This window comes from Pseudorasbora parva, chromosome 5 (genome assembly GCF_024679245.1).
Source record: "Pseudorasbora parva isolate DD20220531a chromosome 5, ASM2467924v1, whole genome shotgun sequence".
NCBI lineage: Eukaryota > Metazoa > Chordata > Actinopteri > Cypriniformes > Gobionidae > Pseudorasbora > Pseudorasbora parva.
This window is the reverse complement of record NC_090176.1, coordinates 15,818,782-15,841,593: the sequence shown is the minus strand read 5'-3', so window position 1 is coordinate 15,841,593 and position 22,812 is coordinate 15,818,782. Positions and strand designations below refer to the sequence as shown.

At 38.1% G+C, this 22,812-nt stretch overlaps 1 protein-coding gene across 2 annotated transcripts; it reads right to left on the bottom strand.

Annotated features, from left to right (window-relative positions):
* Window positions 1-2,834: 2,834 nt before the first annotated feature.
* slain1a (SLAIN motif family, member 1a) lies at window positions 2,835-22,790 on the bottom strand. Of its 2 annotated transcripts, XM_067443324.1 has the most exons (9): window positions 22,136-22,790; window positions 20,907-21,043; window positions 16,795-16,923; window positions 15,285-15,383; window positions 15,016-15,165; window positions 14,458-14,790; window positions 6,044-6,223; window positions 5,662-5,941; window positions 2,835-3,600 (listed from the first exon to the last, which is right to left on the bottom strand). In XM_067443324.1, exons 1-9 carry the CDS (start codon window positions 22,567-22,569, stop codon window positions 3,525-3,527), a joined length of 1,818 nt encoding a protein of 605 aa, XP_067299425.1. In that variant the 5' UTR covers window positions 22,570-22,790; the 3' UTR covers window positions 2,835-3,524. The 2 variants fall into 2 exon arrangements, with proteins under 2 accessions (XP_067299425.1, XP_067299426.1); XM_067443325.1 differs by lacking the exon at window positions 16,795-16,923 and having other exon boundaries at window positions 2,836-3,600; window positions 22,136-22,789.
* Between the last annotated feature and the right edge of the window lie 22 nt (window positions 22,791-22,812).

Sequence of the window (22,812 nt, the reverse complement as noted above, 5' to 3'; positions counted from 1 at the left end):
ACTATAAAACATTAAATAGTATTTATATATAAATTATAAAATTTACTCTTTCTTCTCAGTTAATTTATTACATGAATAAATTGTGCACATTTTACATAAGATATATAGTTCCATCTTAATCTTGATTTTACAATGTATAAATTACATGAATTAATGTAAAAGATTTTACCACAAAGTCGTTATTTTCAGTGTAGGAGAGAGGGAGAGGGAGAGGGAGAGGGAGAGGGAGAGGGAGAGGGAGAGGGAGAGAGGGAGAGAGGGAGAGAGGGAGAGGGAGAGGGAGAGGGGGAGGGAGAGGGAGAGGGAGAGGGAGAGAGAGGGAGAGGGAGAGGGAGAGGGAGAGGGAGAGGGAGAGGGAGAGAGGGAGAGAGGGAGAGGGAGAGGGAGAGGGAGAGGGAGAGGGAGAGGGAGAGGGAGAGGGAGAGGGAGAGGGAGAGGGAGAGGGAGAGAAATTGTGAAAGTGAAATTCCAGGTGTTGCAGTTGAGCAAATCTGTTTGATAAAGAGTAGGTGCAAATCCAGACCTCTTTTCTCCATTGTCCAGATGCTCCTGTCGGCAATGTTAAAAAAATACACATAAAAACAGCAACAACGAAGACAGGACAGTTTTATATTTGAAGAAAAAAATCTTTGCTCAGTGGTTGCTTTTCCTAAGCTCATGAGACTTAGTATTGATTCTCATATCTCTCATTTCAGTATCAACAGTTTCAGAAGTTTCTCCTAAAATTCTTTGGGAGGAATAAGAGTAGACACAACTGAGACATGAGAAATTGAGAGAAAGGGATTTGAAACTGAATGTGGTGAAAGAAACATACCACATCTCTGTCTCAATCGTCTTGAGCTCATGAGTTGTGATTCTCATTTATCTCTCACTGTAGAAACAACAGTGTCTCAGTTGTTTCTCCTCAAATTCCTTAGGAGAAATAAAAGTATGCACAAGGCACACACAGTCTATGCACACTGTGCATGGACAGTACAGTGTGCATAGACTGCATTTGCTCTGGTACTAAAATATAAAATATCTTAAACTGTGTCTGAAGATGAACGGGGGTCTTGCGGGTGTAGAACGACATTAGGGTGAGTCATTAATGACATCAATTTTATTTTTGGGTGAACTAACCCTTTAATGACAATTTTCTTTTTTGGGGTGACCCTTTAATTAAATGCATTTCAAAGCTTCAATTGTAGTAGCAATTACCTTTTATTTGTTTAGTGTCATGACTCTTCTTCCACATGTACTATTGTGGAGCTCAAACGGTGGCATGTAGATGGAGAGAGTCATGAACAGTATGATAAGTCCTTTTTTTCTTTCAGAAAAGATTCATATTACACTTTATCACGTTATTTCAATTTTATGATGTATTAATATGTAACATTTAAATTATGGAATCAAAGTTTGGGTTATTAAACGTACCATTGTGTATGAAATGTGGTATAGAAATAAACTTGCCTTGTCTTACCATGTTCATTTATTGCTGTTCAATTACCACTTTTTCCACTGCAGTGACTCAAACAGCAGCGTATAGATGGATCGAGTCATGAACAACAAACAATAGAGAAGATCTTATGTTTTTCTGGTGATGAACAACAAACAATAGAGAAGATCTTATGTTTTTCTGGTTAACAGAACAGCAAAACACTAATGTTCGATTCCAGTGTATGTTGTCATAACAGTAATAGAATGTTTATATACAAATAAATGAGCAACCACAGCTCGACGTGTCCATGAAGGCATCATTACACTGTCAACTGCTGTTTAATTTAATTTAATTTTTTATTTAATTAAAATTTAAAATTTAATTTATTTAATTAAAAATATATGAATTAATGCTGTAATCAATGATTCGGTGCTGCAATTGTCATGTATCTTTTCAGATAATGTAATTTATTTATTGCTATTTTTCATCTTATTAAGTCTGTAAAATAGAAAAATTATGGAAAATAATCCTGATTCAAATTTCATGTTTAGATTTTTTTGTTTAGTTTTTTTAAACATGTTTTTTTGTTATGTTTTTGAAAAGGCATTAGACTTATTATTCAACAGAATTTTACAAACAATGTATATTCTAATTTATGAGAGAATAAATATTTTAAGTGGGTGGTTTACAAACATGTAAGTCTCCTCCACATTTTGTAAATATATTAACTTTTATCTGAAGGTGAGCAGATTTGCCACTACAGGTGGTCATGTTGTTTTTAAATCCTGTCCGTGAGCTAAACAAAGAATGGATTGCGTGTTTTTAATGCAGAAAGTCACCAGATCTAAATATTCACAACAAACACCTTCAACATGAAACCAGGAAATGAGACCTACACTTTTTTTCTGCCTCTTAAATGTTTTTATCCCCCAGAATATGTCATCCCTTTTAGGGTTGAGGGTCTCTTTAAAGAAATATTATATTATATATTAAATTTAAAGAGAAAAATTAATTTCTCCTCATTTTGATTGAACAGCAATGTATTCAGCCATGTCTGGCAAATGATAAATATGTGTTAAATATAACAGGATAAAAAAAGGTATTGTAAAATGATCTAAGAATTTTGGAGATCAAAAAGTTCTTTACAAACAAATATATAAAACATATGAGATACTGTAATTGTCCCATGGTTCTACAAATGAAATTCTACGCATTTACACGTAATGCTATTCAAACATTTATACTGTAAATGTGTCATTATATGTCAAACCCCAAAATATATTGGCCCATATAAAAACATTAAATACAAATATTCTCTTAAATATCATATTTCCATTCCCTATTACTGACATCCTCTGTTCCAGGTACAGTACGAGACATTGATATTTCAGTTCAAAAGCCTTTTATTCAACATTGGAAAAACACCATCCATTCCCTTCCATCATAAATGTGTTACAAAAAAAAAAAAAAAAACGAGAAACAAATGTTACTATTTGATGTGCAAATGTCTTATCCACAGTGCTCTGTATCATGAGCATCATGTAAACATACAATCTGGAATGGCTGCCCCTTACTCTAGGCGGCATTTGTACAGTGTACAGTTTAAGTCTGCTTTTACAAATGCATCAGATCACTTGAATACTTCTCTTGCAAAATGTTGCAAATTAATTGACAACATTATAAAAAGTAATGCAACTTGCACAACAGAAAGCAATCTGGAACTACTCTGGCACTACTGGTTATCTAATATAACAATGCAAGTTAACAGTAAAAGTGCTATTTTAGAGACAGCAAATGACTTATGCTTATTAAATCCACGTCGTCCTAATGTTCATATTTAATTTAATTATATCATTTGAAAATTGGTTTCAGTGGTTAAAAAAGTTGTGCTGCAATTAGGCAAATTATTTGCATGTAAACACTTGTATGCATAATGCTCTGGGTTTCAGCCATCGGGCATATTGCAGTGGTGCTGTATTGCATTTATGAACAGTATTTTTCAACTTTGAATCACTTGACGTTATTTTACTTCCTCTTAAGATGTAAAAGCAACAGGTGTGCCCAGCCAGCTGGGCCTGAAAGATTTAAGGTCAGTGTGCAGGGCAGTTTAATAGCAGCCGTCCCTCCAGCTCCCGTCACGCAGGGCGCTCAGAGCAGACACACTCTTCGGAGGGGTCAGTAAACTGCAACGACAGTGACTCGTGTTAATGACAGCAATACTTCAGATTGCACATATTATAATGCATTTGAAAACAGTCTAACTTTGTTACCATCACAAACAATGAACAACAATTTTTACAGCATGTGCTATTTTTTGCTGCATACATTTCAAAAATGATATGAATATAAAAGTTTAAAAGTTTGGGATCAGTAAGAATTTTTGTATTGTCTTTTAAAGTCTCTAATGCTCAGCAAGGCTGAATTTATTTGATAGAAAATACAGAAAATACAGCAATATTGTTCAAATTTATAAAAATGTATTTTATTTATTCCTGTGATGCAAAGCTGAATTTTCAGCATCATTACTCCAGTCTTCAATGTCACACAATCCTTCAGAAATCATTCTGTTGATTTGCTGCCTAAGAAAGATTTCTTATCAATATTTTTGAGGAAAATGGTATGCACAGGATTTTTTGATGAATCTTTTTGTCTCCATTGTGGCCTTCCGTCCACATTGAGAAAGAGTTTTTGTCAAGGAAGACGGAGCTTTTTGAAAACACAGTCTCAAGTGGATACATTTGAAAGCGCCGTGCTGTAGTGGTTACTGTGAAGGTATATAAAAACGACGACGCATGTTTAGTCAAAACATGATTGCAATTACGTTATGTTTTAGACCAGGACTGTCCAAACTCGGTCCTGGAGGGCCATCGTTCTGCAGCGTTTAGCTCTTGCTTGCTTCAACACACCTGCTGGAGGTCTCTAGTATGCCTAGTAAGACCTTGATTAGCTGGTTCAGGTGTGTTTAATTGTGGTTGGAGCTGAACCCTGCAGGACAGTGGCCCTCCAGGAGCAGGATTGGACACCCCTGTTTTAGACCATGCAATTTTAACAACTGGGTGCAACTCTTTTTGTGATATTTTGCTAATAAAATGACAGTGCCAGAATAATTGTGTGAGAAGTTTAGGGTTCTTTTTCGTTTAAGTTTTTTACGATTCCGGTGCCAAACCGGTACTTTTAAAACGGAACCGGTGCCTAAATCGATACTTTAAAAAAAGAGAGCCACAAACGACATTAAATTATGGCTTTTTATTTTTTAATTCTTTAAATTGAACAATTTATTAAAAGTTTAAAGTATACTTAAATATAGGCTTTAAATAGATACAAAACACAATTTACTTAAATTCACAGTAAAAGCTAAAGCCACCTAACCCAACTACAGTATAGGCCTAATTTAACACTCAATAACACCACTAATACTAGTGATATAGTCTGCTACAAACCAGCTTCAGTTCAGCATTATTTTGCATTAATATGACCATATTCTCTGGCTAAGAGCACATCGCGTTTAGCCTGACAGGTCAGACCCACATCAAGATGTTTGGTCTGGAAACTCACCACTGACAGGACTCAAACTCCCTCTGCACACAATTGGATAGCGCTAACACCAACTAGAGCAACAAAGGTGAAGTGGAGCTAGTTGACAGATTAAACTTCTGCCGTATCCGGTCGGCAAAACTCCGAACACGCTTCAGAAGGCCTTTATTAACCGTGCGGAGCCGTGTGGATTACTTTTATGATGGATAGATGCCCTTTTATGGACTTCAAACTGAAACAGCCATTCACTGCAATTATAAAGCTTGGAAGAGCCAGGACATTTTTAGATATAACTCTGATTTTATTTGTCTGAAAGAAGAATGTCATATACACCTAGGATGACTTGAAGGCGAGTAAATCATGGGGTCATTTTCCTTTTTGGGTGAACTATCCCTTTAAAAATGCTAGTGTTGACAGAGAGCGTTTTGAAATGGAAATGGTTTAATGTAGATGTGGCCTTTAAAAGTCAATTTTTTTTTTTTTATCATTAAACATAAACCTATCACTATTCTGCAGTCAACAGCAATTCATTTCGCAATACAGTTTGTCAAATTGTCTAAGGTTAAATGGTGGCAATTTGCTTAAGTGAATATGAAATTAATAAATTTATAGTCAATGTTTAACAATATAACCTTGTTGAAATTTGCTAAAGTTATGTAAAGAAAACTGCACATCCTTTAACAAACATTTTGCAAATTGTGAATGATTACCTGCGTACGGGCTGGGCAATTTTACTGCGTGTGGCCCCACTTGTCCCAACAAAGGAAGCAGGACGAGGTAGAGCGCTGCGACTGGAGGAGGGTGTGCTGGGTTTGCTGGGGAGGGGGATACTGCTGCTGGAGAGACAGTTGAGACTAACAGAGGAAGGCATTGTGGTAGAACTCTGTATCGTAGGGCTCACGTATGCCGTGGCTTTCAGAGGTGGCCGTGTTGTCACAGAGAAGTTGCCCACGCTCTGAACTCGCTGCTGTAACTGGCCAGGAGGGGGAACTGAAATGCAACAGAGAGCAAAATTTGACCAAGTGTGATATAATCCACTACAAGATAAATATAATCATATTCAATAGGATGTTTTGAGAGTGTTAGTCTTACTTGCAGACTGTATCTTGTTCAGAACAGTGTGGGAATCAAAACTCTGACTGTTCCGGAGTAATGACAAAGGTGAGGATGATGTGGCAATCTGACCAGTCGGAGCAGATATATTAGGCACACAGACGACACTGGGAACACTGGGGGCTCGAATTAAGTTTGGCATGCTTCTCCGTAGCTTGTCTGAAAAAAAAATACATCACATGATGAAACATGCAATCTAGTAATAGTCAACATAAATATAATCTATAGTAGTTGCTCTCAACCAGTGGGCCGCAACCCACTATAGGACCCCAGCAAACTTTGAATGTGGCCTCAGGATGATAAAATTATTTAACTGATTATTTATAAAAATATTATTATTGTTGTTTGATTTTATTAAGCTACCTGTGTGCCTGTGGAGATAACTCCATGAGGAATATCTTGTGATCAACGCAATGGATTATGTTGATTTTTTACTCAATTGTGAGAATCTTTTGCCACAATCAGAGCATGTTTGATGAAGTTGCGAACGAAAAAATGACATAAATGCTGCAACTATATATTATTTACATAAGGTCCTTGCAGGGCTTCTCATACAAAAACCCACTCCGTTTAGTCAAAGCCCAAAACAAGTATGCTTGTTGTATTGTACTCCGTGAGACCTTTCAAATGACATATGACACGTTTTTGACATATTGCACTTCATAGTACAAACAATTCTGAAAACAGTCTTTTATTTATCAGCAAATAACTCAGCACTACTTAGGAGTTAATCAAATTGGCAACATGCATTGTAAAGTTCAGACTCTAAGCTTATATTTTTTATATATTATATTATATAGGGGCTTTTGATTACTGTGTTGGTGTCATGATAGGTTGCAGAGAGCGCACAATGAAAAATTCAAATTTCAAAATAGTCTTTAATAAATCCAACAAGAACACGCAGGAGAGTTCAAGAGTAAGAGTATAACACAACCACATAATGACGATACCAGCCAGTGAAACTAAATGAACAGAGGGTTTAAAATACACAGAGATAATTAACATAACCAGAAACACATGCATAACTCACATGCATAAAAAAAACACAGAGACACATAGCAAAGGGAACACAGACAAACAGGAACAGAACACAGAGACCAAAGCACAGTTGCAGTTGAACACTGGATGATCTTCAAGTCAAAAAAAAAAAAAAAAACTGCTAGTTTAAAATGATTTAAAATAAACATTTCTGATTTTAATTCATTTCCTAAACCGCTGTCATTTTAATTCCACAGTCTTGACAAACCTGTTGTCGCGGGCATAGCATTGCATACACTATATTCACAAAAGTATTGGGGCACCCCTCCAAATCACTGAATTCAGGTGTTGCAATCACTTCCATGGCCAAAGGTGTATAAAATCAAGCATCTAGGCATGCAGACGCTTCTACAAACATTTGTGAAAGAATGGGTCACTCTCAGGAGCTCAGTGAATTCAAGCGTGGTATCGTACAGTGTGCAGAAATCTGCAACTTTCTGTAGTGTCATTAGTTACAGACCTTGAAATTTTGTGTGGCCTTCAGATTCAAGAACAGTGTTTCACAAGTTCACACTTACAAATAATCAGTTCAGTCTTACTAATTAGTCAAATAGAGTAAGGTATGCGTATTTGGCGTGATGTCCGAGGAGAGGGCTCTGAGCTCTGTATTTTGGCCCACACTCAGAGGACTCCCCCCATATCTCTGGTTAAAAAAAGTAACCAGTGACAAGACTGCTTTCCCAGTGTGGGGATGCTGAAAAAGTGTCGAGGAACATGGATGAGCTGACTGGGTATTTATATAATCCTCCACTTTTGCTGATTGGTTAGACATGTTGATTACTAATTGCTGACAGCTGGCTGGAATGACATGATGATTGGGTAGATCATTTGAATGTATTTCTCCCAAACTTTGTTAATAAAACATCATGTAGAGAATTTCATGGAATGGGTTTCAGTGACCAAGCAGCTGTATCCAAGCCTTGGATATCACCAAGTGCAATGGCAGCTGTATCCAAGCCTTGGATATAACCAAGTGCAATGCAAAGCTTTGGATGCAGTAGTGTAAAGCTCGCCACCACTGGACTCTAGAGCAGTGGAAAGATATGTTCTCTGAAGTGATGAATCACGCTTTTCTGTTTGGCAATCCGAGGGATGAGTATGGAGTCTGGGTTCGCCGGTTGTCAGGAAAACACTATTTTTTGGCTACATTGTGCCAAGTGTAAATTTTGTTGGAGGGGGGATTATGGTGTGGGGTTGTTTTTTAGGAATTGGGCTTGGCCCCTTAGTTCCAGTGAAAGGAACCCTTAATGCTACAGCATACCAAGACATTTTGGTTAACTTCATGCTCTCAACTTTGTGGGAACAGTTTGGGAATGGCCCCTTCCTGTTCCAACATGACTGTGCACCTGTGCACAAAGCAAGGTCTTAAAGACGCGGCGGCAGTGGCTCAGTGGTTCATGTAGGTTGTCTACAAACCAGAAGGTTGGTGGTTCAATCCCCGGTTCCACCTGACCAAGTGTCGAAGTGTCCATGAGCAAGACACCTAACCCCAGCTGCTCCCGACGAGCTGGATGGCGCCTTACATGGCTGACATCGCCGTCGGTGTATGAATGGGTGAATGTGAGGCAAAAATGTAAAGCGCTTTGGATAAAAGCGCTATATAAATGCAGTCCATTTATATAAATGCAGTCCATTTAAAGACATGGATGAGCGAGTTTGGTGTGGAGGAACTTGACTGGCCTGCACAGAGTCCTGACCTCCACCCCAGAGAACACCTTTGGGATTAATTAGAACAGAGACTGTGAGCCAGGCCTTCTTCCAGAAATTCCCATAAAAACACTCTAAACCTTGTGGAAAGCCTTCACAGACGAGTTGACGCTGTTATAGCTGCAAAAAGTAGGCCAACTCCAAATTAGACCCTACAGCAGAGCTTCAACCCTGCAAAGTTTATTTCCAACCTGCTTCAGCAAACCTGCCTGTGTATTTTCAACAAGCGATTCTAAAGAGCTTGATTAGCTTCAGCTGTCTTTGATTAGGGTTGGAGCTAAACTCTGCAGGACAGTGGGTCCAGAGGAGCAGGGTTGAAGACCTCTGCCCTACAGATTAAAAAACGGGATGTCATTCAAGTTCATGTGCATGCAAAACTTTTGGCAGTTTAGTATACATGAAGAAGATAATGAAAGTCAAAAGTTTCAATTAATTATCCACAAAGAGTAACAAAGATGAAGGCAGGAAAAACATCAACTATTAAATATTGATGAGACCGGACAACTAAGAACAGAAACACGAGAACTTAAATACAAGAGACAAACAAATAACGATAATTTATCACACACAGCTGAACAGAATGACAAATAAAATCAGTAACCATAGTAATTAATATCGAAACTGACAGGTAGGGAGAAAAGCAATGTATGGAAGCTTGTTTCCACCACAAAATAAAAAGGTAATTGCAGCTATTTGTAAAACAATTTGTACTTTTTTTGCATGTTATAAAGTCAGCATTGCATGTTATAAAGTCAGAATTGCGAGATATAAACAATATAAATATATAAAGATATAAACAATTCTTACTTTATAACTCACAATTGCGAGTTTATATCTCACAGTTCTGACAGTTTTTCTCAGAATTGCGAGATATAAAGTCAGAATTGCATATTATAAAGTCAAAACTGCGAGATATAAGCAATATAAATATATAAACAATTCTTACTTTATAACTAACAATTGAGAGTTTATATCTCCCAGTTCTGACTGTTTTTCTCAGAATTGTGAGATATAAAGTCAGAATTGTGAGAATTGGACAATATAAAGTCAGAATCGCATGATCTAAAGTCTGAATTGCGAGATTATATCTCAGTGATTAATCTCCGAGAGGTTATATATTGTATCAAAGACTTTATGTCGCCCAATTGTGACCAATTGTAAAAGAAAGGAAAACTACATCAAACTGAACATAATAAAAAACGTCTGGAAAGGTTATGTAAATACATTGGTCGTAAAAAGTGTAAAATACATTCAGTTAATCTGGATGTAATTATTTATAATTATTTAATTTAATTATTTTAATATATTGCTACTTAAGTAGTTTCGAGTAATAATAAAAAAAAAAAGAAAAAAAGATCAGCTTTGTCATTACAGAAAAAGTATCTTTGCCTGCATCTTTGAATATGGTCTTGGAGTGAAAATATTTGAGAGCCATAGGTCAGTGGTCCGCTTTCTTATATTATTGCACAGCTACTTACTAAACAAAATAAATACAAAAGTAAACTGACATTTAAATATTGATCTACATTGATATCTATTTATTTTATTTCAGTTGTTAATTATTAAAGCTTGAGAAAAAACTGTTAATGTTCCATCAAGATGAACACTGAAAATATTCCATTAATTTAATATATTATTTTTAGTCTGCTATTCAAATTACTTTCTCTGTGGACCAGTTAGTTAACATAACATGTCTGCCTCTATTCTCTATAGCAAATTCTCTCTCAGCCAGCTCTTTGAGTCTCTGTCTAGTCTGCTCTGTCCTTTTTTATTTTCTTGATTTAAGTGGGGAATCATATAAAATTCTATCAAAGGTTTTATGCTTAACATTTTTATGAAAATGAATGCTGAAGCACTCCAAGGACATTTTTTTGGTTTGCAGACACAAGATAACCAATCAATTATCTATTCTAACACACTTTCATTGCAAAAGAGAAAAAGCATGGGGTGAAGAAAGTAACACTGGTATTTTGCCATAGAGAAAGCGTCAAATAACAGTGTAGCATGTTCTTGCCACAGCTGACAATTCTGAGAGTTTCTTTATTGTGTACTGGACTGTTTATCCTATCAACAACACCCCCCCCCCCATGTTTTTATTAGGAGTGCAAAACCTACAACCTACAACAGAGTAAACACAGAACACAACAACAAAACACAAATACAAAAATAAAACAGCAGTAATAGTAACAGCAATAAAACAAAAATAAGCAGTACTTACAAATAATAGCAGTAATAGTAGAAGTATTTAAATAGTAATAGCATGTATATTAATAATAATGATGATAATTTTTAATAATTGTCAATAGCTATATATAACAATAATGATACTAAAGATGGTGATAAGTTGTGCTGACGGCAATTGTTATATCAATAATAGATCACATTAATAATAATGATAATAATAACAGTAGTGGTGCTAATACTAAAAAAAATGACTCTACTCTGTTTATTCTAATAAAGCTGCAAATGGATCCTCACTCAGATTGTCCTGAGCCAACATTATAGAAGATTTCACTAACAACAGGCGTTCCAGCAGCTTTCCACCAGATTGTCAACCCAAGCCAGCTTTTGCAACCCATCAACAACAATTCAACCATTTGACAACACTTATGGAGGAGCTGGTGAGAACACCTCAGCCCACCTGCCTCATCGGTATCATATCCATTAAATCCTACAACCCCAACACCCACGGGATCACGACCGTCATCAACACGGAGAAGTATGTCAGTAAACTCTGTATGTCAGAGCTGATTGTTCTCTGGTCCATATTGGGCCACGGCAGTATGGACCAGAGAACAATCGGCTTTCCTGATCTTAAAAAACGTCCTTTCACACTTCGCAAAGCCAACTGCTTAGTCTGAGACAGGGAAGAACCGAATAGCACTCTGGTCACTCAAACAGTGTGGGTGGATGACACATTGAAACCGCTTTTCAACAAAGGACTGAACCCAGAATTGCAAACCAGGCTTGCATGACGACCGTGGGAACCTGGGTCAAATCATCAACTTGGCCATCTGTTAAGAACATTTTTCCCCCTCTAGAGTTCCACCAGCACTGAATATATCCGTAATGGTGGAGCTGGAACCCATGCAAATTGGACACACTAGATTTATCACTGAGGAAAGAACTCAGAATTGTTGGAATCCTGGACTTCATGGGTCTTCTAATCGTTTATCAATGATGTGTTCCGCAACAGGCTCAATTGTTGGGTGATTGAATATATCGACGACAATCTGATCTATTCCAACTCCCTGGAAGAACATGTGTCCATGTCAAAGCAGTCCTACAGCACCTCATCGACAATCAGCTATATGCAAAAGAGGAGAAGTGCGAGTTTCACCAGTCATTAGTGGCATTCCTCGGATACATCATCAGTTCAGAGGGAGTAGCTATAGGCAGTACCAAGGTAAAATTTGATTCATTAGGAACTTCAGCTCTATTGCAGCACCCCTTACTTCCATGGTTCAAGGGGGGAAGCAGACTTGGTTGATGATCTTTAGTGGCAACCCGTGCATTCCAAGATCTCAAGCAATCATTCACATCTACTCCTATATTGCACCATTCCGACCCCGGCCTCTGATTTGTGTTAGAGGTTGATGCACAGGGATTGGGACAATTCTGTCACACCAACACGACCCATCAGCTAAGCAGTACCCTCCTTGTGCTTTCTTCTCCTGGAAATTGACTGCAGCTGGGCATAATTATGATGTGCATGACAGAGAATTCCTGGCCATGAAGGTGCCTTTCGAGGAATGGGATTGGCTGGAGACAGCCAGACACCCATTCTTGGTGTTAACCTCAAGTACCCAATACGATCACACCACCCAAGAACACTCAACTGACCCCAATCACCCTCCTGCGATCATTCTCGCCCAAGTTCAATGGGATACTATGGCAGATTTTAGGCTCAAATGTAAGAACCTGTGCTTTGGCTGAGGTTCTTCTATCACTGCCATGCTACAATTACTACAGAAGCATGGTCACAGACCTGCCCACCTCTCTAGGTTCACTGCACTGGAAACAGTGGAACAGCTGCCAGAAGACATTGCCTCGGATTGAGGGACACAATTCACCCGCCATGTGGACAGCCTTCTTTAATTTGCTGAACATGAATGTCAGCTTCACCTCGCGATACCATGCCCAATCAAACAGACAGACAGAATGGTTGAACAAAGAGATCACCTGTTTTCGCAGGACCTACTGCCAGCAAAACCAATCAGACTAAAGCTGGTACCTTCCATGGGAAGAATATGTGCAAAATTCCAAGCAGAAACCATTCACCGGTCTCACCCCATTCTAATGTGTGTTGGGTTTCCAACCTCCATTATTTTCATGGTCAGGACATCCTTGACCCAGCACTAAGCATCGATTTTTAATCCGAACCATTGTCCTGACTGACCTGCTCCGAGACGACGAGGTAGACCCCGGCAATTCTCCTTCTGACCTATCCTGATTACACAGCACCTGTAGCCTATTTAGGAGAGTATTTAAGCATTGAACAAACAATTGCTGTGTCCCAATTTGCCTACTTATACTACGTTCTAAAATGATGTACTTTTTTGTGAAGAAAAAGGGTATACTTTTGAGTGTGTAGCAGAAAAGTATGCAAGCTTCGGGACATACTACTTCGTCATCTTTAACGGACTCAGTCGCTTAGTTACGTGCATCCCGTCACCGCTTATCTGCCCTGTCAATCATTGTCAGAATCATCACAGTTCAAACCCTCCACATTCAGTTTAATCTCCTACCGTATCAGAGAGAAATGTAGCCGCGCGTTGATCTGACATGCGTGTGTCTTTAATGCAGAGACTCCTCTCGTGTTTGTAGTTTAAATATAATGCATTTAAAAGTTAATGGCCAAACGTGTCATTGCAAAACTTCACAATGCTGCTGCAGATGAAATATAATTTGGATAGCACTGAATAAATATCTTTTCGTCAGGTTAAATACTGATAAGTAGTCACTCAAACCCCCTTATCCAAACCTTTCTACCTAACGGTCGGACTCGCACATTCGTCATGTTTGTAGTTTTTTAACGCGTTTTATCCGCGTTTGTAGTTCTAATCAAATCCTCGTCCAACTAACAATGGGTTGTGGGCAATATCAGCCTTTAAGAGTGTGCATCGATCCGTACTTCGGATTCTGACCGGAAATAGTAAACCATCTGGGTATCTTTGAAATACTCTTTTCAGAATACTATGATTTGGGACATACTAATTCTATTTTCGAGCACTATTTAGTATGGATAGTATGCGAAATTGGGACGCAGGGATTCATCTGCCTGGATTACTGTTGTTTGCTGACTGCCCTGGATATTGCCTGTTTTGTGATTACCAATTGCTGGATTATCCCTTTGTTATTGTTCTGCCACGCCATTACCGACCGCTGCCTTTTTGACTACTCTGTTTACGTTAATTAAGCTGCAAATGGATCCTCACATGGATGGTTTTGAGCCATTATCATAAAACAAAAAGGGAGGATATATAACACGCAAAGGACAATAAAACTTCAACTGAACAATGAAACAATGTAACTTAATATTGCTTTAATAGTATGTCTACTAGTATTGCCTAAAGTTGAGTTCTTATTTATTGAATTCCTAATGTTATCAGTATATTTACACTTTAAAAGACCTTGTGATGTCTGACCTGTGTTGGCTCTGTAACTCTGGGGCTCTGCTGTACTGGAGCTGTGGTTGGGCATGTGGAGCTGCTGGTAGGACAGGCTGTTGAGGTACTGAGGCGTGGAAGGGCTCCGCCGGCAGTCTTTCATGCTGGAGAGGTTCTGTGAGTGGGACACGCTGCGCTGCATGGAGGCCGTACGGAAGAGTCGCGGCTGCGGAGCGGACAGCTGATCGTACTCTTCCTCTTCTTCCAGTTCAGCTTCACTCCTCATGCTTCTACGTGCACCAGTGTGTACCGAAAAACTGGCGCTACGGCGCGTGGCCGTGGCAGCGGTGGTCGCGTACTCCTGACGTAGACCTAAACACAAACATGCTTCAATGTGTTTCTATGAAGGAACTTCACTTGCATTTTTAGACTTCCAATGTAGCAACATTTAATCTTAATCCCAGCATGCTCACTCCAAGGAAAAATATAGGTTTGGAATAACATGAGGAAATATTTGTTTAATGTTGTGGAACTAAAAGGGGGTCAAAACTTTTGAATAACATCCTCCCACTACATGATGTATAAAAGCAGACATACTCTCCTCCTGCAGTCGGGCCATGACCTCCACATCCGTCATGTCCTGAATCTTATAGCTCATAGAGATGGAGTCCTCCTCCAGCTCAGAGACACTGACCTCACTGTCTATGGAAGACTGAGGACTGAGAGGACGTTGCTGATGACTATTACCTGAAAAGGAGAAATCATTCTAATGATTTCTGAAGGATCATGTGACAGTAAAGACAGCAGCATTGAGAAGTGGTGTGTATGATCAGTGGTGTATGATGGCTGATCTTGGTCATGCTTACTGTGTGCAGCCGTGTGATAGAGGAATGTCGGAGATCTTTCGGTTAGGCTTAAGCAGTTCCTCCCTATGAGAGACTTCTGATGGTTTGGTGAAGATGGATCTAAGTCAGAGGAGAGATGATAGATCACATAGAATATGGAGAATAACAACTACCTTTAAAAAACATGAAAATATGATCCAGACCAAATGTAATTTTGCATGCTTAACAGTTTCATTAAAGTGTTGGATTGTCAAAAGTAAAATCTGTGTTTTGAAGAAAAAACATATCAAAAGTGTTGAGCTAATGCATATAAATCAATACATTTAGTTCAACCAGGACTGTATACAACAAAGTATTGCAATCAGATCTTTGTTTCATGGGACATATGCTGCAATAGCTGTTTCCAGACACCATAAGGCCATCACTACTGATCACTGATGTCTCACATTTCACATGGCTTGATAAAATGCTTAGCTGACTGGAGGAAATGAAACCGGATGCTTGAAAAAAAATCAATATGTTCTTTCTCGGCTATTCTGTTTAATTTTTCTTAACTACCTAGTTTACCAGTATATTGCAACAAAAATTAATAAGTTATATATTATACAAATGCAAAAAAAAAAGAAGCGTGTTTAATTGTATTAGCAAAAAATTAGTATATTTGCACAAGGAAATAAAGACCAATTATGTGTAGCCTACTTACAGAGTACATCATCATTAAGTTTTAATCGTTTTTTGTCATTCTTTAAAAAAAGTATTAATTTAATTTTACCCAACATATTAAAGCACCTATACTTAATTATAATTTTGACTGTAGTGTTTTTCAATATTACATTTAAAGGCAATATATATATTGTAATTTGCAAACTTATCATTTCAATTGTGTAATTACAAATATATTTAAATACACGACATACAAGTTTTTAAAAAAAGACAAAGTTCTTGTCAGTAAATTCAGCAGTACACATAATTAACCATATTTCAAAGAAAACAGAAATATGAATGAAATTACTTGTAAAGATGAACTTAAGTAATACAAAAGTGGGTAAACTCTAAAGTTCAGTTAATTGCATTTAATATGAATTTAAACTATAATACATTTTTTATTTAGTAGCAATTAGCATGCAATTAAGTATCCAAAATAGTGTCCATTTCACACATAAGCGTATAATATTGTTGTAATAATAAGCATTCTTTTGGGAAAAAGTATGCTAAAGTACACTTCTTTTTCACAAAGGACTTACAATCACAGCACAATCTTTGGCCCTGTTTACACTTGACATAAAGATGTGTTTTGGTCGATCGCATCACAAGTGGATGAGGGAGAAACACACCATTTACACCTGGTGTTTTACTCCTCTTTGTCCACTGTGAGTTATCAACCTGTGATCCAATCGACCAAAAAACATCTTAATACCACGTGTAAACAGGGCCTCTGTGAGCAGTTAGGGAGAATGAGAGAAAGCATCAGCAAATATTAATAAGAAGCTGGTTCCCCCTGGAGTTAGAACCAGTGAGGCACACGAGTTACCTGTTTGCTCAGTTAGTGCAGGTTTAGTAAAGGGTTTAGAACAGCTGCTTAAAGAAGAGATGCCATCTATTGGACTGTACAGAACGCTTGAGGACACACAGCCCGAGAGGACCCCTCTCCATCTTTTGGCTAATAGAAAAAGGGGAGTGCAATTAATAAAAATAAAAAAAGATGACACACAACAAGATTAATATGAAAAAATTCTAACATTGTTCCAAATCTCTCCTTTTGTGGAAGAAAGAAGGGGTTTAGAACTTTTATGTTGGAACAACTTGAAAGTAAGATTTTACAATAAGGTTTCAATTGTTAAAATGAGTTAGTTAATTAATTACATAATACAAAATTAACATGAACTAACAATAAAATATACAGTATTTAATAATATGTGTTAGTGTTAAAGGGATAGTTCACCCAAAAATGAACATTAGCCCATGATTTACTCACCCTCAAGCCATTCTATGTGTGTGTATATGACATTCTTCTTTCAGACGAACACAATCAGAGTTACAGTATATTAAAAAATGTCCTGCTCTTCCAAGCTTATAATGGCAGTGAATGACAGCCCAAAATGTGAAGCTCAAAAAAGTGCATCCATCCATTATCAAAGTAGATATTTTACTTTATAAAGACTTAATTATGAATATGTTTATTACACAAATCCATTGATTTCCTTCAGAAGGCCTTAAAGGGTTCATTCACCCAAAAGTGAAAAGTATGTCATAAATGACTCACGCTCATGTCGCTCCACACCTGTAAGACCTCCGTTCATCTTCGGGACACTGTTTAAGATATTTTATATTTAGTCCGAGAGCTTTCTGTCCCTCCATTGAAAATGTATGTAGAGTATACTGTCCATGTCTGGAACTAACTCTTTAATTAACCACCCGGAGCCGTGTGGACTACTTTTATAACGGATCGATGCACTTTTTTGAGCTTCAAATCTTGGGCTGCCATTTACTGCTATTATTACGCTTAGCCAGGAAATTTATTAACATAACTCAGATTATATTTGTCTGAAAGAATAATGTCATATATACACCTACAGGGTCAAATGGTTGCATTTTGCAACCAAAATTTGAGTGTGCAACTGAATTTTACATCCAAATTTTACCAGTAAATTTCGGCATTTATGGAATAGATCACTCCAATTACATGCTCTCTGGAATGCTATATTTGCTGACGTGACACACGAGATGTATTTAGGGGGGGGGGGGGGGGGGGGGTGAAATGCTGTTTCATGCATACTGAGCTTTTTACACTGTTAAAGACTTGGATTCCCATACTAAACATAGACAAAGTTTCAAAAACGAATGTTGGACGTTTGATGGAGTATTTCTGTGTCAAAAATACTCCTTCCGGTTTCTCACAAGTTTCGGAGAGTTTTTTTCGAGTATGGGTCGGCTTGACGTGAACAGAGCGGAAGGTCCTTGAATGGGCCGTACGGGCTCTTCTCCCGGAAGGGTGCGCGCGCGCGTGACTAGAGCAAGTGAGGAAATGCACGCCCATAAACACTCCGCGCCGCGCTCCACTTTATTCCTATGGGTGACATCAAGCGACTTCAACACTTCAGCACAGCATTCTGGGAAGGCAGCGCTGCATTTGAACCGATTTTGAGCTTCACAACATCGCTTCAGTCGCGTCGCAAAGTGGATCTCCACCGTTCACTGCTGTCAGGACTTAACCAAATCATACCCAAGGAGTGTGTTTTTGATGGAGCGGTCCCAGCGATAAAGGTTCGGTCCTGATTTGGAAGCAGCCGGTGAGTAAGACTGCTATCGTCGCGTGAGTAAACATCAGTAAACGACACGATCGCGTGCTTCGTCATTCAAATGCGCTAACGGACTCCATTGTTGTTCTATGTACGTTACACTAGTCTGACGTGCAAAACCGTTTTGCTTGCTACTGCTAAGGTTTAGTCGCATACAATAGTCCATAAACCGAATCATGTCCTCATAAACTGCGAGTAAACACACACAAATGTTGACAGGCCACTAAATACAGTACATACCACAGAGACGGACGTCCTGCTGTTGCTGTTTCTCCTGTTCAATTTATTTCAGCCTCTGAACGATTCTGGATCATATATGTATTAGCTGAGATCGATAGCAAGGGTTTCTCCACGCTTGAGGACGTCACCGCTTTGTTCGCGCTCGTCATTCTTTAGCTCCGCCCACACGATATGCCTCCAGGCGCTCGTTTTTTTCCGGAAAGACTCGGTACAGCCTATATTTCTTTTATGAATATAATAAAACTAAAGACTTTTCGGAGATATGAAGGATGCAATACTACTCTATATAGGTACTCAAGATTGACATGAGATTGACTGAAACTGAGTGTTTCACCCCCCCCCCCCCCAACCAATACTGTGACATTTTTTATTCGTTTTACAGTTTTTATAGAGGTACATGACTCAAACGCAATGAAGTAATTTTATTTAAAAAAAGAAACCTGTTCAAACATACTGAATACAAACACAAAACCAGTGCTTATACTCTGTACAGTAATCCTTTAACCATCAGCCTGCGTTATTACACTGTTTACATTACAATGGTAAAGTGCACATTTCTTTCTTTGCTGCAAATATGCCAAACTACACGAGCCAAGCTCTACCTATTCGCTATCAGTATCGTTCGACAACTGGTTCATTATGTTAACTTCACAAACGACATGTACCAGTTCATTCAATTCGTTCATGAACTAGGTCTCTCGTTCAGACTCAAAAGTATCTCGTCAGTAAAGAGCGTATTCATTCACTGAATTCAACAAATCACATGCTCGGTCACATCTCATACTCGAAAACGCTATTGGCTCAAGATTTTGTCATTCTTTGAGTATTTATTAGTGATACGGTGGAAATTAGCATGTTGATTAACATTGTGCACACCTAAATATTCTGGTTGTGCCCCTAAAATTGTCAGTTGGGGGCCACTGTGCTCCTAGTGAAAAACGTTAGTCTGGAGCCCTGACCTAGGATGGTTTGATAGTGAGTAAATCATGGGCTAATTTTCATTTTTGGTGAAATATCCCTTTAATTTGAACCTATAATATATATTTTTTTACATCAAAGGTTGTTTCAACATTACTTAATGCACTGTTAAACTAAAATGAACAAACAACGAACAACAATTGTATTTGGATAATTATAGATATTTAAGATAACGATAATGCTGTAAAAAAATGCATTGCTTATAAGTTAGTTCATCTTAGTTAATCCAATCCATTAACTAATGTTAACAAATGAGATTGTAAAGAGTTCCCAACTCTTTCTTTAAAAGATTGAAAATGAGTTAGAGGAATTATTGGTCAAGTGGACCACAGTACTTTTGCATACCTTAACAATTAGTCTTTCCCAGATCGCATAAAAACAAGCATTCACAGCTATCCCACAAAAAAACAAAGGTTTTCAGAGGCTGCTGGAACAAAGATGTATTCATGACCCCATTTCCAGAGAGCCAAGCTTACTGAATCTGTCCTTTCAAAAGCCTTTCAGAGCACCCGCTACTCCACAACACACATCTCTGTATATGCACCTCATACATCATTTATGTATACTATGGACAGAGCCAAAGGAATAATTGATACAAAAACATTTCACAACATCTCCAGGACAATCTCAAATCTGTGTTAGTTAGTGCTGATTCTATAGTTTTGTTTCTATGGATGCCATCCCTTCTAACAGCTTAACTGAACTATAGAAATATGGAAAACATAGGGTTATCTATCACACTGGCATGGCTAATTTTATATCTGGTCTTAATCATTTTTCTTTGTACTATTAAAACTATGTTCTTCACTGAAGCATTCAAGTAAGCTGAATAACAGTAAACACTCCCTCGGGTTCCACTGTTCTTTGTGTACATCATATCATTTTCTACCATCATATCAAATCGCACGCGTATCTGCATTATATTAGACATCTCCATTAGAAAGCTGTGGTCAATCACTGTATAGAACAAAAAACTTCAAGCTCATAAACAATTTCTGTACCACTGATATTCCAGAAATGACTTCAGATTCATGGGGATGGTGGAAGGAAGACACACAACTGAGATACTCCATGGGAATGCAACTACTACGTAATTTCCTCGATCACTTCTTCTTCTTTTTTTTACCTTGGTCCAGTTTGTAGCACAAGGAGCGTTTGGCTAACTCCACCTCTGGTCTGGGGTTGTCCAGCACATGTCTACACCACTGAAGAGGACTTAGGAGAAGATGAGGAAACAGCTTTGCTTTTGGAGACACGTACAACCTGGTGAAAAAAAAAAAAAAAAAAACTTGGTTAAAACATTCCATTCTGGATTTTTGCAAGCATTCATTATTGTGTTGTTTTCTAGATTCTCCATGGATTTATCATTAACCTAATAATATTTGTATAAGTTCAGCTGATTAAAAGGTTTGAAATAGGGATATGTCCACTGTCTGCTTCATTTAAGTAACTCTTAGTCTGAAAAAAAGTCTTCTATTAAGTATTTTGCAAGAATATTTAAATATAGATTTTGATTCAGGATGTGAAAGATGTTAAATTGACCTGATAATTAAACACAATTCTGTGAATGTCCTGATGATGATTATCATGGTTTGATTATAATAAAAAAAAAATTGTAACCTCTATAGTTTCATATGCTTTTAATACATATTTTAATCTTTATCAATAGCCTGTGCCAGTACAAATGATGCCGTATAACTTACAAACGAACACAGAAGTGGTCGGGCTTCAAGTCTGGGACCACTATTTTTTTTTTATTATTACTTTTGTCATTACAAAATATATTATCATTAGCATAACTTGAAATGTATTCAATGAATACAAAATGATTAAGTAATTTATGTCTTAGCATTCAGTTTGTATGAGATTGTGTTGGCTTACAGTTTTGGCTCCTATATTTTGAAGTGATCTATATGAGTAACAGTGTTGCATTTAAGTCTAATGCCCCATCCTATCACAAAGAGAAATCAGAATTTGTCAGTTTATATTCCTCTGTATAATGCACTGGTTTAAGTTTGACTACTTTTGACTATTTGGTAGAAATACCGGTAATCAAACTGAAACAGTCAAATATGCATCCATTTGACCACTTCACATGCCTAACATTTAAAAGAAAAATGATTTCAAGTAAAACAGAACATTTTCATCTCCTACTAATGAAGATATTCCCCATTAGTGCCCTCTGGGATATTTAGACACTCACCAGTCTAACAATGGACTTGGACACACACATTCTACTTATGGTGACATTTCGTGAGAACTGAACGTAAGTGATGACAAAGAGCATGCGAATCAAACCGATTTCCTTTCAGAATGACACTATTGTTTACTTAGCAAATAATACAGCATCAGTACCAGATATAATCGGACTCTCCGTCGATGGGAAGAACAACATGAAGATCTAGTATTTCCACCTCATCCAGTACAGTAGTATCATCCTCATCAGCACCAGTCACTGACTGCGGATGAAAATACGGGTAGTGCTCATCCGATAGTCCAAAAGATGGAGAATATGAGGGTGAAGCGCAGTAATGGAATGGACCGGTGTCTGGGCCAGCCGGACCTGCGGGACAGGCCGATGCCGGAGCTGGCAACAGACGAGCGCTGGAGGTGCAGTTGTTCGCAGCGTTTGCTCTCGTCCTGAGCTGCTCGTTCTGCCTCTCCAGTTTTCTCACGAGCTCTTGAAGCTTTTTCACCTCGAGTTCTGCGTTCATAATCTTACTGTTGCCATTGACGTCCGCCATCATCTGCGGGTTGAACAATAGTCCGTCCATTGAAGAGAAAAGCATATAAACAGTAGTAAGATGGTGGCGGTGTTGTTTACCCTGTGTGCCCAGTCTCGCACTGCTTTCAGACGGGTTACATGCTTCATTCAGATGCTGATGTGCTGCTCATGCTTCTGTCTCCTCCCCCTCAGTTCAAAACACAACACACGACCACCACATTACCAGGCAAAACACCAGTCACACTACCTCAGCTCTTTGCCATCCTTTCTTTCATTCAGATGACGACCAGCAGTAAAATGGTTGCAT

Excerpts from the sequence above, each read along its gene's own strand:
- slain1a (XM_067443324.1), bottom strand. The coding sequence starts at position 22,569 with ATGCTTTTCTCTTCAATGGACGGACTATTGTTCAACCCGCAGATGATG. Across the intron at positions 15,384-16,794 it reads TGCACTAACTGAGCAAACAG|ATCCATCTTCACCAAACCAT; the intron begins GTAACTCGTGTG and ends CCTCTGACTTAG. Across the intron at positions 3,601-5,661 it reads ATTGCCCAGCCCGTACGCAG|TTTACTGACCCCTCCGAAGA; the intron begins GTAATCATTCAC and ends CTGTCGTTGCAG.